At 44.0% G+C, this 14,936-nt stretch overlaps 1 protein-coding gene across 2 annotated transcripts in view; it reads right to left on the bottom strand.

Annotated features, from left to right (window-relative positions):
• Nucleotides 1–14,936, bottom strand: part of LOC146834592 (ferric reductase 1-like) — a 485,837-nt gene that overhangs the window by 190,107 nt on the left and 280,794 nt on the right. For both annotated transcript variants that reach the window (XM_085602043.1, XM_085602045.1), the window contains exon 8: nt 8,390–8,531. In XM_085602043.1, the coding sequence (XP_085458169.1) occupies nt 8,390–8,531 (142 nt within the window). The remainder of the gene's footprint in view (nt 1–8,389; nt 8,532–14,936) is intronic.

Raw genomic sequence — 14,936 nt, 5'->3', positions numbered from 1 at the left:
ATCATTCACCGTGTATGGGACCAGCACAAAAGGTCATCAAATAGTCTTATTTGTGAATCTGCAATTCGGTCACTACTGGCCGAAAAGTAGGGATTTAAAAAAAGATTTTTTGCTTTATGCTCTTCACAGTAAATACAGTTTGTTCTCATTTTTTGACACTCTAGAAATAATTTTTTAAGAGAGGTAATGTGCCCCCTGTGTCCTTCAAATGCTTGTACCTGTAGAAAGTGAAACAGCAAAGTTTTTATGTGTGATACAATATTGCTTATACAAACAGCATTATTCTCCTTTTTTTCCCTTCCCAAACCGAAGCACGAGCGTGAATAAGAGCAGAACATTAAATGTAGAGACAGATCTGCATGATGACAAAAACAATAGTTTGTAGGAAGAGTTGCTTTTACTTTTCTGTTACTTGTGCCTGCTGCATGGAAGGTATAATTTAGAATGCATTACTGTTTTATTGGCTTCCACGCAGGTCATCTGTGGTTGCGGCAGCACCTGCCTCACACCTAGGGAGCTTATTTACAAACCCCATGCGCCGCCTTTGAGTCACCTTTAATATGGGAAATAGTGACGTAGCGGCAGCGCAAGGGGATTGTAAAAGGCCCCCTAGTTCCAGAGCCACTGCTGTGTCACAGTTAACCAGACTACTTGCAAGTCTTTACCCAGAGGCAACAGCCCACGTTATCTATAGGACTAATCAGGGCTTTAAATAAGATTAAAAACTGGGGGGGGGGGGTCTCCCAAAGGGGCGTGGCCAATGTAATTAAGGGCGTGGCTTAAAAACAATTAAGCTAAAAATCTTTGCTTAGCATAGTGTGCCGCCCGACTTGTATTTTGCTGTTTCTGTGCTTGCATCCAGATATATGATACAACAAAAAACATCAAACCTCAACAAGTCAGGACTATTGGTTTTGTCAATGGTTGTTAGTTGCATAAGATAAACAATCAGCAACTATGGCTTGTATTGAAAAAGCTTCCACTAAAAGCCCTGGTGAAACCGCGATAATGCTGCTGCGCCAAGGTTTCAAAAAAAGAAGGGAAATCCATAGAGAAAATGACTCTCTTTAAAGGACCACTAGACATCACCAGTGGTGAAACCCACAGATGCCTTCTCTCCCTACTCTTATTCGCCAGATTCACTAAACCTCTGGCAACTCCTATAACGAAATGCTGTAAAATGCAAGGTCTTCCTTCAGAAACACAGAAGGTTGAAAGCGTCTGATTATAGGTGAATCATATGGTGTTATAGGTGAAACCAAGCCATCAAAAATTCAGAGTTCTGGACAGGACTGTCTCCTGGCCTTCATCCAGGTCCCAAACTGCCTTCTGGCCGTACTCGCAAGTAAGCGAGGGTGGACATATGGAAGAAAGGCGTGTTCAGTATTCATGGTCTCAGTGCCCCGCCATTTAGCATGTTCCAACGGATGTCGGAGCAGCCGCCACTCTTCAGAATTGGCGAGCAAGAACTGCCTGCTGTGTTCTATTGACGAGGTATTTTGTTTATGAGACCATTAAGCAATCCAGATCGTGGACGAACGGGAAAGTTTTAGGGAGCATTGTCTGTAAACTCAGAAGGCTCTTTATCCCACGAAACTTTGATGCACAGGGTTTCCACTCACGCTTCAGTCCGTGTTTTTTTTCCTTTCCCACTTGCCACCGTTTTTTCTTCTGCACTGTACATACTGTCATATCATGTAATCAATGATAACATATAACATACCAGCATTCGTAGTTGTTAATCGGTGCTATTGTTATGAACAATTCTACGAAGAGGTAGTGTATGTAGGATTAATATCAGTTTTCCAGATTTTTTGACACTATTATTAAATATGACCCATATGCGGCAGCCATTTTCAGTTTAATATTAATAGTGTAATGCGTATAATGACTCAGTAAACAGAACATGCTGGTACTGAGGAATCGGATAATTCCAGAGCACTTGCTCTTATCTCTCATCACGTTTTCAACGACAAAATAGCTTTCTCTTTAATTAGAGGTGGGCATCCCGCAGAATTCAGGGGGAATTTAGGGAAGATTCGAGCAAGGAACCAGGGGGTATATCAGCAACAGCCGGCGATAATTATCGCTAAGCGCCCTTAGCGCGAGGATAATTAGGGCCAGCTATCGCTGGATTATATCGCCGAGATAGCGTGCTATCTCCGATGGGATATATAATCCAGCGATGGCTGCAAAAAGTGCGATTATCGCTGGAAATCCAGCGATAACCGCACAGCAACAGGCAATACCTTGTTGATAGGGCGTGGTCTCAGCCCTATAATCCACCGCCCATAGGCTAAAATGGTTTAGTCAGGTTACAAGCAGGCATTATGAAACCTGCGTTAGGCGCGGTTAGCACTACATTTATCGTCGCTGTGAAGTTTAGCGTGCAGCTTGCTGATAGAAGAAATGTCTGTCTGCGACATTTCCCATGTTATTTCGGTGAGGAACGCCCACTTTGCACATCATTAGAGATGCAAAGCTGGGCGATATGGAAACGGACGCAGAGGCATGGAAACACGCGCTAGCGTGTCCATGATGATACTGCGAAAAAAATATCGCCGCTTTTCGCCCGAAAACGGACGCTAAATCGGCGATATTTTTATCGCTTCACCTTGAGGATATGCCCCCAAGACACAAGCTGAACTATAGGACTGGTGCGTGACTCGAGCAAAAAAAAAAATGTTTGGTTTATTAACATAAATTCCATAATATAAGCAGTGCTAAGTGTAGATCATATAAAACTATAGCAAGACTCTTTGAAAATGACTTTTTATTTTAGAACAGCTGTCAATTTTGACTGTAGTACAATAAGAAAGCAATACGTTTATTTATGCCAAGAGTACCTGAAGAGTTTTCAATCAAATACTTATATTGGTTGCATCAAAACTACAAGTCCCAGAATGCATAGTATTATTGGGTTGAATTCAGGACTGTCTTATGTTGTCACACAAGATATGGGTCCAGAAGGCAGCTCCATTGATGGCAGGCAACTAGCAATAACTGAGCTGATTGAAACGTAATTCAGGTAATAACATAAAACTGCTGCATGTGTTTACATTGACGCTGCACTGTTGTGGGCTAGTCTTTGCTAGTAGAAGTTGGAAGGCATGCCTTTCAAAAGTTTGCACAGCTCCCGGAGCGTTGTTGGTTCGGCTCCAGTTTTAGGTCACACACTTCACAACACTGCCAACAATTTTGGTAATAGCGCTTGTTTCCATGGCTGGCTGACATCTTAAGAGGTTCCCGTTCACCGATTCTCACCACATTAAAGTTTGAGTGAGATCCAAAGGCCCCATTATCACACACAGTGAGAAAGCAGCCACAGCGCCTGCGAAGTCACATTGAAAGGATTTTGAGGATGGTTTAGAGTTTGGCAGAGGGGCATAGATTTTTTCTACAGTTTTATATAGCGCAAACTTGACCGGGATCGGGTATCAGAGCGCTTTACATAGCACCAGTTGCATTACATTCATTTTTGTTAGGCGCGGGGAGGTCACAGGAAGCTCAGCGTCATTGCCGAGACTCAAACCCAGGTCCCCTGATTCGAGGTCGACCGCCCTAGGCGTTAGGCCAACTCCTCTCCCCAAAGGTAGTCCCTCACAAATGTGGCCAATACCCTGTCTGTCTTATTACAAGTGCATTATATTAGAATGCACTTGCATACCTGCTAACTGACACGGTGCCGCCGTGCGGCCCACAGTATCAGCTCTCATCACACCATCTCCTGGTGAGGAGCCAATATCACACTGTGGCAGGGAACACGAGCTGAAACCACTGTTCATGGTGGTTTTCCATCTCGTTTTTCGAGGCTTTGAAATGCTGCAGGCCAGGGGTGTGAAAACATCCCAGGACATCAGCACCAAACCCCATCAAGCTTTTGTTTGGGGGGGAGGGGTGGCAGTGGGACCTTGGGTGCCCCCTTCAAGGCCATGTCCCCCCGCCACCTGTTCTTCAAGTTGGCAGGTTTGCACTGGCAGTAAGGCGGGCTGGATATCCTCACATTTGTGGCTGATGGTCTTGTAATGGAGTACCTGTCAGTCAAACTGTAAACCTGGCCTTTGCTTGCTATAAGTCTGGTAATGGGGTGGGGGACAGGAGAAGAATGCAGTTATGCATGGGACCGCCTCCAAGGACACTGCAAGTAGACAAAGGCACTCCAGGCTCCCTAGCCAGGCTTCCACCTCTCTCTAGAGGGGCCAGCATAAAATACCCTGCTGCCTAGGTTGACTTTATCAGGCCATCCTATCTAACACCTCATGCTGTAAAGTTTCTCACATACAATTCATTTCAAAGAGAACACTTTGCTTGTGAAATAAGATTGAGAGATATTCTGCTGTGCTCGGAATCAGGAAGTGTGCTAATGTACTCTTGAGATCTCTAACCAAAACAGCCCTGCCCCTTCACAGAGCCCCCACTTCCTGTGGTACATTAGGAAATAATAAACAAAACCCTGCAGCAATAACCTTCCCCATCTCTGCTGCATCCAGCAAGGCTTTGAGAAAGACGGCAGACAGATGGGCGAGGCAGGAGTTGCAATAAAGAAAGCTCAACTTATTTTCAACACAATAGTCAACAACCATTGGCAAAGCCAATGCGTCTCGCCTTAGGTACCTATTTGCTTTGCCACTGCTTTTAAGTAATGCTATAAAGCATCGGGAATATCCTGTGCAGCATGGCCAAAGGCAAAAAAAAAAAGTGAATACATAAAAAAACAAAAGAACAAATAGGAAAATTCACAATAGCACAGCAGGCCACATCATTTTGTAGGTGCACACATGCATCACCACTCCTGCATGCCTAAGAAATGACACGTGTTATTTTTGTATATATCGATCCGAGATGGATTTGTAAATAAAAAAACAGAAATGAAATTGAAGTAGCCTGAAAGCAATTCAAGGGAAAGGGCCCTGTAGCTGTTTGCTCAAATTTTTTTTAAAAAAAGGGACTGAGCAGCTGAAGATCGGGGACCATCACGGCGCATGCACAGGTGGGATACAACGTGAACTGGGTGGTACAGAGGACGTGGCACATGAGAGCGAGGCCACCTTGAGGGCTGGAGAAGCACATGAGGGAGTGAGGGAGAAAGCATCATGAGCAGGCAGGCAAGTGTAAGTAGCGCACAAAACAGGGCTTTCAGCACACAAGGGAGACAGCAGTGTGGGGGTGGGTGTTTGAGGGGCACAGCACAAGAGGGAGAGAGCAGAAAAGACATGCACTCTTGTGCAGTACTATGTCAAAAAAATACTCGTTTACTATCAAGTTTGAATATCTTGTTGGAGCACCAAAAAGCCCCCATCGTATTGCGCTTCTGTGTACCTCTAAACTATAATATGAGCTGCTGCCTCCTAGGTCTTAACGCGATCACAGTGGACTACCTCTACAGTTGCTAAGCAGTATCCGCAAACTATACTAGCACAATTTAGTGATTGTTTAAGGACAATACAAGAGGCTGCACTCGATGAATTAAACAGTAATGTGCACTTCCTCCTCTTTTATTTGTTTTGCTGAGTGTTGGTCTTTTTATAGAACAGAAAAAGGTAGAGACTCATCCCTTAAACCTGGCAATGAGATGGTGTCTGCATCATAGTATGTAGACTACACTGTCTATTTAGGAAATATAGGAAACACCAACATTGAACTCAAGTGGTCGTTGGTTACATTGATGATGTACTGCAGAGCCAGGAAGTTTAACATGAACCACTGCAAGACCAAAATAATGATCTTTGGAAACAGATGGAAAAAAATGCATTCACTTGTGGTGGTGCATTTCTTAGATCATTTTGCCAAAGATCATTAAAATACAGATGATGAAAGTGTAGGGTCATAATTATGTTATAAAGTCGCAAGCAGTCAAATAAATTAAGGGAGTGGTACAATTAATATTCTCATTTTCTTTAACAAATATTAGCATAGGATAAAAACTCTCATGACCAACATTGTGTGAATCTGTAACATTTTTTAATATCTCCTGCTAGACCTGGCATCATTTGTGTGGGTTTCCCCTGTATTTTTGCCTTTGCCTACTGTTATTTTGCTGTGGGTTGGACTTCGTTTTGCTGGTCAAGATGCTTAGGGCACTTTGCCACTGCTGTTCAGTGCCAAAGTGCAAGTGCTCCCTTTGTCAATTGTTGTTATGGATTGGTGATTCCATGATTTGCATATTTGATTTACATGTCAGTCCCTAGTACAGTGCACTGTGTGCCCAGGGCCTGTAAATCAAATGCTGCCAGTGGACCTGCAGCACTGATTGTGCCACCCACATTAGCAGCCTGTAAATGTAACTCAGGCCTGCCATTTCAGAGCCTGTGTGCAGTCTGTTACTGCCATGTCGACCTGGCAAGTGCACCCACTTGCACGGCCCTAACCTTCCCTTTTCTTGCATGTTAGACACCCCTAAGGTAGTCCCAGGGTACCCCTGTGGACAGGATGCAGTGTATGTGAAAGGTAGGACATGCCCTGATGTGTGTGGCATGTCCTGATAGTGAAATACTGCCAATTTCGTTTTTCACTACTGTACGGCTAACTGTCCGCATAGGATAGAATCTGAAGTTTGCTTATAACATCTTATAAGCATAACTGCCCATGGGAACAAGATAGGAAAATAAAGTTTGATATGCCTGAACTCAGAATGTTAAGATGCATCTTTTAGAGAGGCGATTTTTACATTCTGGGTTTGAAAATACCACTTTTACAAAGTAGGTATTTTCTTGCCTAACCATCCAGTGTGCCTCTGCTAGGTTGTTTATTGACTGTCTGGCTTTGAAGTGGCAGGGGCTGGGGATGTGCATTCTATCCAGACAGGCACGTGGGGGGTTGAGGTGTGTCCTGCATTTCCGGGGTGAGTCAGGGATGGGCTAAATCAACCTGGGCTGCATTCAGAGTAGGGGGAGGAGAGTTATTTCACACCTGAATAAGTCGGGTCTGCCAAGGACAATGCTGTCTCCACCTCCTGCCAGGAAGCTGAACCAGTGAGGACAGAACTGGTTTTGGCTGGGTACAGACACTATCTGCCTACATCGAACAAAAGATTTTGTATTATAAAAAGAGGGGCCCAGACCCCTGAACTTTAGATTGCTTTTGCGACTCAAGAGGAACCTTTGCCAAGGAGAAGAGCTGGAGAAACTGAGGGGGAATGCTGCCCCTGTGCTGTTTGCTGTATGGGGTTGGCCTGCAGTGGCTAATTTCTGCCAAGGAAAGGGAAATGGACTTTGCTGGTTGCTGTGTCCCCTGCTCGGGGAAGATCTCCAAGGGCTTGAAGAAGAGCTTGCCTCCTGTTCAGAAGTCTCAGGGATACAGAGACTTCACCCCCTACTTCCCTGAACTTCCATTGATGGGAGTTCTGACCGGTCAAGAGGTGCCTGTAGCTGTTCTGGGCCTCTGGAGGTTGTTCTGGCCGTTGGGAGCTGGAAAAGCAATGTAATGATGAGAAGTGCGACGCATCCGTACCTGTTTCTGACAAATCGCTGAAGAAACCGACGCAGTGCCTACCTGCGGCTTGAGAAATTGCTGCACGCCTCATCGAGTGCACCGGTCTCCGAAGTCCAAGATCACTGCACCGATTCTGACGCAAGCCCTGCTGTGCAGCTGCAAGAACCCAAGCATCATCCAGGATTGTCGCATTGCATCGAGGTGTCTGGTCTGTTGCAATATTGGGGGCAGCGGTAAGAAACCGATGCATCACCTCCCCACGCAGTAAGAAACCGACGCACCACCTCCTCTCCAGTAAGGTACCGATGCACCACCTCGCCCGGAACAAGGAACCGACACACAACCTTCCCTGAGTGTAAGGAACCGACGCATCCCCACCCCTGTGACCCTTTTTGTTTGTGTGCACGACGCATCCAAGGTACTTTGTGTGAAAAGTGCTGCATCTGAAATTTAATTTGAAGAGAACTATTTCTACCATTTTAAAGTCATATCATTTTATTAATGTATTGTGGAATTTTGTCATTTTGGTCTTCTATGGTTTAGATAAAGATTGCTTATTTTTCTAAACTAGTGTGGTGTCCATTTGTAGTGTTTTCACTGATGTGTTCACAAATGCTTTACACACTGCCTCTGAGATCAGCCTGTCTGCTCGTGCCAAGCTACCAAGAGGGTGAGCAGAGGTTATTTTAGAAGTGTATCCCCAATGCCGTGAGTAGGAAGAAGGGTCCCTACTTGGACAAAGGTACCTACCTCTGCCAACTAGAAACCCCCATTTCTAACATCTCCTGAATACAGACTAGCAAAGGGACATTTTAAACATCTAATACTTAACCAACAACATGACTGCCATGTAGTGGGCTATAGTGTAACAGTAATTGCTGTATAATGTAACAGAAACAGTGAACAAAAATATCATTTTATATTTACTTTCAAAGTCATGAAAAGAGACAGCGCTTACCTCCTGAAACAGGTCCAGTGGCTAGAAATATGTAGTAAAGATTGCTGGCGTTGCCATTTGGAAGTGAAATATTGCTTCTCAGAACAAAAGTGCATTTAATGTTTCCATTGTTGAAAGATGTATCAGGACTCTCTACAATACCCTAAAACAAGACACCATGACATATTAGTAATGTATGCTTGTTTCACATGTTACAGATGTCTTAAAAAAATTATCATTTCAATTTTGTTTCCAGGACGTTTTCCATTTCTTTCAGGAAAAACGGCCCAACAGTGGAGTGTATTAAATAAAAAAGAATACATTGACAAAACAGTGTAGTCCGCATGTGCAAACACCTTAATTAATTGATGCCACCAACAGAACTGCATTATGCACTTAGCAATACCAAAATTGCACTCAGCTAAGGAAATCTGTGGTATCTAGAGTCAAAATGTACCTCATTTATGACTTCTTTTCTCTATACAAAACTCGTCAATTCCAGATATTACATAATAGTCTACTAGATTGAATTAACTGCACCCAGCTACCATGGACAACAACCTTTGGTCTCAGATCCCATTGAGGGCCCGATTACGATCTCGCTCAGAAGACCTACACATTGGATTTGGCTCTAACGGATCCGATTCGTAGCCGTTTTTCCTGACCGAATCATACACTGGTCCGAACGGCCAAGTACGATGCGAAGTTCTCATACCCTTCAAGCGAATCATCTGCCAACCCGATCCAGTCTGTACGACTCGTACGTAGACGCTTCATACAGCTCTATGGACTCCGAGCGAGCAAGTACGATGCACGATTTGGACAGCATTCACAATTCGGTATGTCCGGATCGAAAAAGCTGCCGGAATCATTCTTTTGGGGCCTGTAGCAGGCCCCCGATCAGCTGGAGCCCTACGAATCAGATCCGTGGGTTTACCTATGGGTCCCCCCTTCACATGCATGTACAGTGTGGCGGGGCACCATGGGGTACCTGCCACCCACCCCTTTTTGCTATGGGAGCCTGTGTACCCCTCCAGTGTACAGGCTCCTATAGATTTCAATGAGAGTCCGAGCAAACCGAGTCCGTAAGTATGTGAATGCATCGTACTCGCTCGCTCAGACTCCAGGTGCATGATCCTCTCATAAAGCCCTATGCATCCGAGTCATATGGAGGGCTTTAAAAGCGAGTTCGTAATCGGCCCCCGAGTCAGAGGACCTGATAAACATCTGGCCTTAATTCATTTGAGGATGTAGGTCCATAACAGAATTTGAGCAAAAGACCCAATACCCATGAGACGGAGCAACCAAATCTACATCGCTGGTAAAAGGGGTCTTGCTGGCACTACCTTAGGATTGTGGATGCTACCACTACATTATAAAGATATAAAAGATAGTCTGGGTCTGTTTTATTGGTGTAGCAAACAGAGCCATAAACCTTTGTTTGAACCTCCTTGGCTACCAAGTACAACAATGGCAGCAATTATCAAAATTAACACTCAAACTGAGAGGCAATTGTGATGGTGTTTTATGCAATGGAGTTAGGCAAGTTGGTTTGTTTTGTTTTGCACGAGGGTTGTTTAGTGAATGTGTAGCCAATTCATTGACTTCACTTCCTGAAACATTATTATTGGTAGTAGTACAATAAGAAGCAGTTGTAGGCAAGCAGTTTGTTAATAGTAGTAGTCACTCTGGTGGGAGAAGCAGTAGTAGCAGAAGCAGAAGTAGAATTAATAGGAGTAGTTGTAGTGGTAGTCCATCCACCAATGCACATTCACAAATAAGACATTCAGAGCTTTCTTGAACCTGCCTATTGTGACCACCACACTATATGTCATTATGGACAGCCTCCAGTTCTGTACCTTTCACCCATAAATCATTGATTTCAGGTAAGCTAGTTTAATAATTTAAATGTGTTATATCTTGGTACAGTGTGTTTCTTCCTATTTACTTCTCCATCAGTGGAACACTGGGTGATGATGTCATGTGGAATGTTGATCTGTGAAACACACAGTTGGAGATGGGCTGAGCGCCTGGCTGGCTGCTCCTGGTGGGGCTCTTTAAGGGCTCTTCACTGGCTCTTTACTGGTTAACTCTGGCTCTACACTGGCTTTATACCTGATCCTGTAACTAACCTGAATAAATCATCTTGAATCATACCTACCAGTGTGGACCTGATTACTACATATTTTTGGCGACAAATTGAAACTAAGAACCTGCTTCTGCTACCTCTGAGGACATCTGGAGTACCTACTCTCAAGATAAAAGCAACTCTTGTAACTACAGCTGCGTTAACTCAACTTCTGGCACTCATCAGCCCCACCAGTGACCTCTACAACGGTCGCCCTCAACGCTACAGTGCCAGCTCCTGTTTCAACTGCAGCTCAAGTCTCTGTTTGCTGTACCTACAGCGACTGTTTAGTTGCAGATCTAGCCTGACACTCTTCAAAACTTGTGTCAGGTGCTGTGCCCTCAAGAGAGGGTAAGCCTGTGTTCTGCTGTGCCCTCAGGTGAGGGTAAGCCCATTGCTTTGGTCAAGTGCTGTGCTCTCTGCAGTGCTCTCAAGTGAGAGTAAGCCTAACGCCTGTGTTTTATGCTGTGCCTACAAAGGGAAAGCCTGTTCTGTGCTGTGCCCTCAACAGAGAGTATGCGTTTAAACAAAGGGTAAACCCAAAAAGTCGCTGGGACCTGGGTATCAAACAGTAGAAAGGAAATGGTCCCAGAACAAAGATGCTTTAAAAGCCTGAACAGAATCAGCAGTAATGAATATTACAACAATGAAATAGCATCCAAGTGTTATTTAATCACACCTAGATGGGAACACATTTATGTAGAAAAGGATTCACAATATTCAATCAGTGCGGGGTGCCACGGGATAAGGGAAGGGAGTGATGAATTGGGTAAGGTAATGGGATAAGTGACATGATAGTACTTATAATACTCGTACAAATCAATTGTTTGGCACGCAGTATTGTGCCAATTAATCAGTATGAAATTCATTCACAGAAGAAATAGATGATTTGACAAAAACCATATACGATCAAAAGAAACCAGTGCACATTGCACTATTGTGGGTATTGGCAAAATCTTATGTCGACGTTTCGACCCCTAAGCATAGGTAGGTTGCTGAAGTCCTTACTGGCGGGGTCTTCCTCAGGACAAACAGAATGGTGGAGCAGAGAGGGGAGGCACCTAAAGAGACATTGGGTAAGTATTAAAAACTGTGTCGAGTCCCAAGCGAATTTATTTCGGGAGACTGGGTGAGCGAAAGCATCGCCATAGTTACCATATTAGAAACAGGACATCTAGTCACTAGGAACTTTCGCGTCCGGGGGCGCAGGGCCTGGTGGGCTCCAAGGACTGTTAGGGCGGAGTACACCTGTAATAAATTTAAGGTGTCATTGTAACCATCCGTGAGCGGGCTGAATGGATTCAAATTGATTCAAAAATAGAAATAAATGTCACTTACTAATAATGATCAAATCAACGAGGAGGTACTATTTACTCCAACATCACACGCCGTAAAAAACATCGGTGTGACAAGTGAAATTAATCACGGAGGAAGTCGGCCTCTATGAATAAAATGGAAAAGAATACTAGTTTAAAAACAGATGGAAATCCCAACCTAGAGGATATTCAGCTAAGGACCTAGTCCCCTAATCTGTCATCCATAACAACGATTTAATGAGGGAAGAGTCCGCACCGTGGAGCGTGGTGGGACATACACTGTATCGGTATAACTGTGCATCAATGATAAAGGTGAGGACAGGAGGTTAAAAAATGTCTTTCTAGAAAAATGCCCGAAAAAACAAGTGTGATTGAATCGCATCACATCCAGGATAAAAGGAAATACACTTAGACAAATCCGGTATACATTTTCGATACCGATGGTGATTAACCTTAAAGTGTTAAAAAAACTACAGAGTGTGGAAAATAATGACACGCAATGCAATTATGCTCGCAGCGTGAGAGAAACAGTTTAACAAAACAGACGATCCCATACCTTAGGCGGCTGCCATGACCTGTCGTGCTCGCGGTTTCAGACAAAGCACTGGACCCGTTGGGAGAATTCACTAATAAGGAGACGCCGTGCGCCGCGTGACGTTCAACCGGGCGCAGCAGCTAGATGCTAGCGGCGCCGGTGTAGTAGAAGAAAGACACCGTGAGTAGTTCAATGGGGAAGAGGGCAATGGGCTCGTTAATCCATCTTGTTGACATAAAGGGGATGATGGACATTAATTCCGAGCGATAAATTAAAGGCTAAACGAATGGTTGCACAATAGTTAAGGGTGTATTTAACAAATATAGATGAATCTACAAGTCTCGATTGAGGCCTCTGGCGTGAATAAAGCAGATCGGTTCGTGAGCATGAAGGGACAGAAAGTGGGCATACCTAAGGGGGGTACATCGCAATAGATCATGGAAATACGTATTTACAGACAAAAATGACAAACATATTTGAACAAACAGACGACATCTGGATGCGCATTGATTTTTAACACACATGTCGGCCTATGTGAATAATCATTGACCCGTTTTACTATTGATAGTAACAGAGTATTATCATGGATAGGCATAGCAGTTAGAACACAGGTGACATATAAATATAGATATAGCATACATGAATCGCATGTTTCAAAATTGTTAAACAGGCAGATGCTTTAAAGGTTCCATTAGTAACAGAAGCGACACAAAAGCTGGATGGATCGAAAAACAGTGGCCAGCTTTTTTTAGTTACCAAGAGTGGCTAATTGGGCATTACTAGGATCTTGTTCGTTCAGACCCATGTTAACAGTGTCAAAGCGAATCATCCATTTGGACTCCCTGATGGTGAGAATAGAGGATATATTGCCACCCCTAGGGCCCAGTTCAGTCTTCTCCACCACAATCCATTGCATTTGCTCGGGGCTGTGTCCTAGTTCATTGAAATGTTCAACTAGGGGTGCTCCGGTCACATTGCATCTTATTCTACTTTGGTGCTGTAGAATTCTCGCTTTAATTTTTTGCTGTGTTTGGCCAATATATAATTGGCCACAGGGGCAAAGAATCCCATAGATAACGTTAGTCGAATTACAGTTGGTGTGTGAATGTAAAGTGATAGTCTGATGTTTATAAACAAACTTTTTGGATTGAATTGTAGTTGGGCATGCTTTACACGATCCGCACTTGAAATGACCTGTGACGGGTGGTAGATTCCAAATTGACTGGATAGTTGGTTCAACCGGGTCCTCAAGGAAAGAATGTACCACATGGTCCTTGATGCTCATGGCTTTTCTGAAGGAATGCATAGGTAAGTTCAGTTGATTGATCTCAGTTGATACAATACCCCAATGCTTGTTAATTATCTTTTTCACGGCATTGCTTCTAGTTGAGAACGTGGTCACACATATCATCTTGTTGCTCGTTGGTGATGTAGCAGGGTCTTTAGCTGTGAGCAAATCATCACGTGGGTTGTACCAAGCCCTCTTCTGGGCCCTCTTAACCAAACGCTTCGGATAGCCCCTAGCGATTAGTCTGGCACTCAGGTCCTCGGACTCTGTCATGTAGTCCACTCGCTTTGTGCAGTTCCTGCGGATCCGCAGGAACTGACCTACTGGGAGATTTTCACGCAAGCCACGTGGGTGGTAACTGCTGTACCTTAACAGGGAATTCCGTTCAGTTGGCTTCCTGTATAGGGTAGTGAAAAGTTTGGCATCTTCGCTGAATATTTTTAAATCAAGAAATGGTATCTCCTGTGTGTTGAACTGAATGGTAAACTGGATGTCTTGGTCACATCGGTTAAGCCACTCATGGAACAAATTAAGTTGAGGTATATCGCCATTCCAGATTATTAATATATCATCGATATATCTCTTCCATAGATTAATGTGTCCAGAGAAGGGGTTGTTGTAGAGGACGAAACGCTTTTCAAAATTGTCCATATACAAGATCGCCAGGTCTGGGGCAAAGGCAGCCCCCATCGCAACTCCTTTCGTCTGTACGTAGTACTTTCCTTGGAAATAGAAGAAATTCTTCCTCATAGCAATAGTCAAAAGGGCTCTAATGAAGTCAGTGGGTACCCTCATCGGTGCTGGTTTGGAGTTCAAGACTTCTCTCATAACTTCCAATGCTGGTTCCTGAGGGATACTGGTGTAAAGTGAAACAATATCACAAGTAACGAGTATTTGCTCGCTGGAGTCGAATGGTTGTTGATCCACCATGTTGATGACTTGCATGGTATTACGCAGGTACGTTTCTTTTTCCTCAGCTAACGGTTTTAGAAAAAAATCTATGTACTTACATAGAGGTTCCAATAATGAACCACAGCCCGATACAATTGGGCGCCCGGGTGGATGAAGAATATCTTTATGTATCTTCGGTAGGGTGTAGATGGTAGGTAGTCGTGGGCATTTCTGGTTCAGGTACTCGAATTCCAATTTGCTTAGAAATCCAAGATTCAAAGCTTCCAAAGTGATAAGATGGATTTCACCCATCAAGTCCTTGGTGGGGTCGGACTTGAGCAAGGAATAGCTGACACCATCTTGCAGTTGTCTCAAAATTTCAGATTTATAAGCGGTCGTGTCCTGTACCA

The sequence above is a fragment of the Triturus cristatus genome, chromosome 4_2 (assembly GCF_964204655.1).
Source record: "Triturus cristatus chromosome 4_2, aTriCri1.1, whole genome shotgun sequence".
Taxonomy (NCBI): Eukaryota; Metazoa; Chordata; class Amphibia; order Caudata; family Salamandridae; genus Triturus; species Triturus cristatus.
The sequence above is the reverse complement of the archived record's forward strand: the minus strand, read 5'-3'. Positions and strand labels throughout refer to the sequence as shown.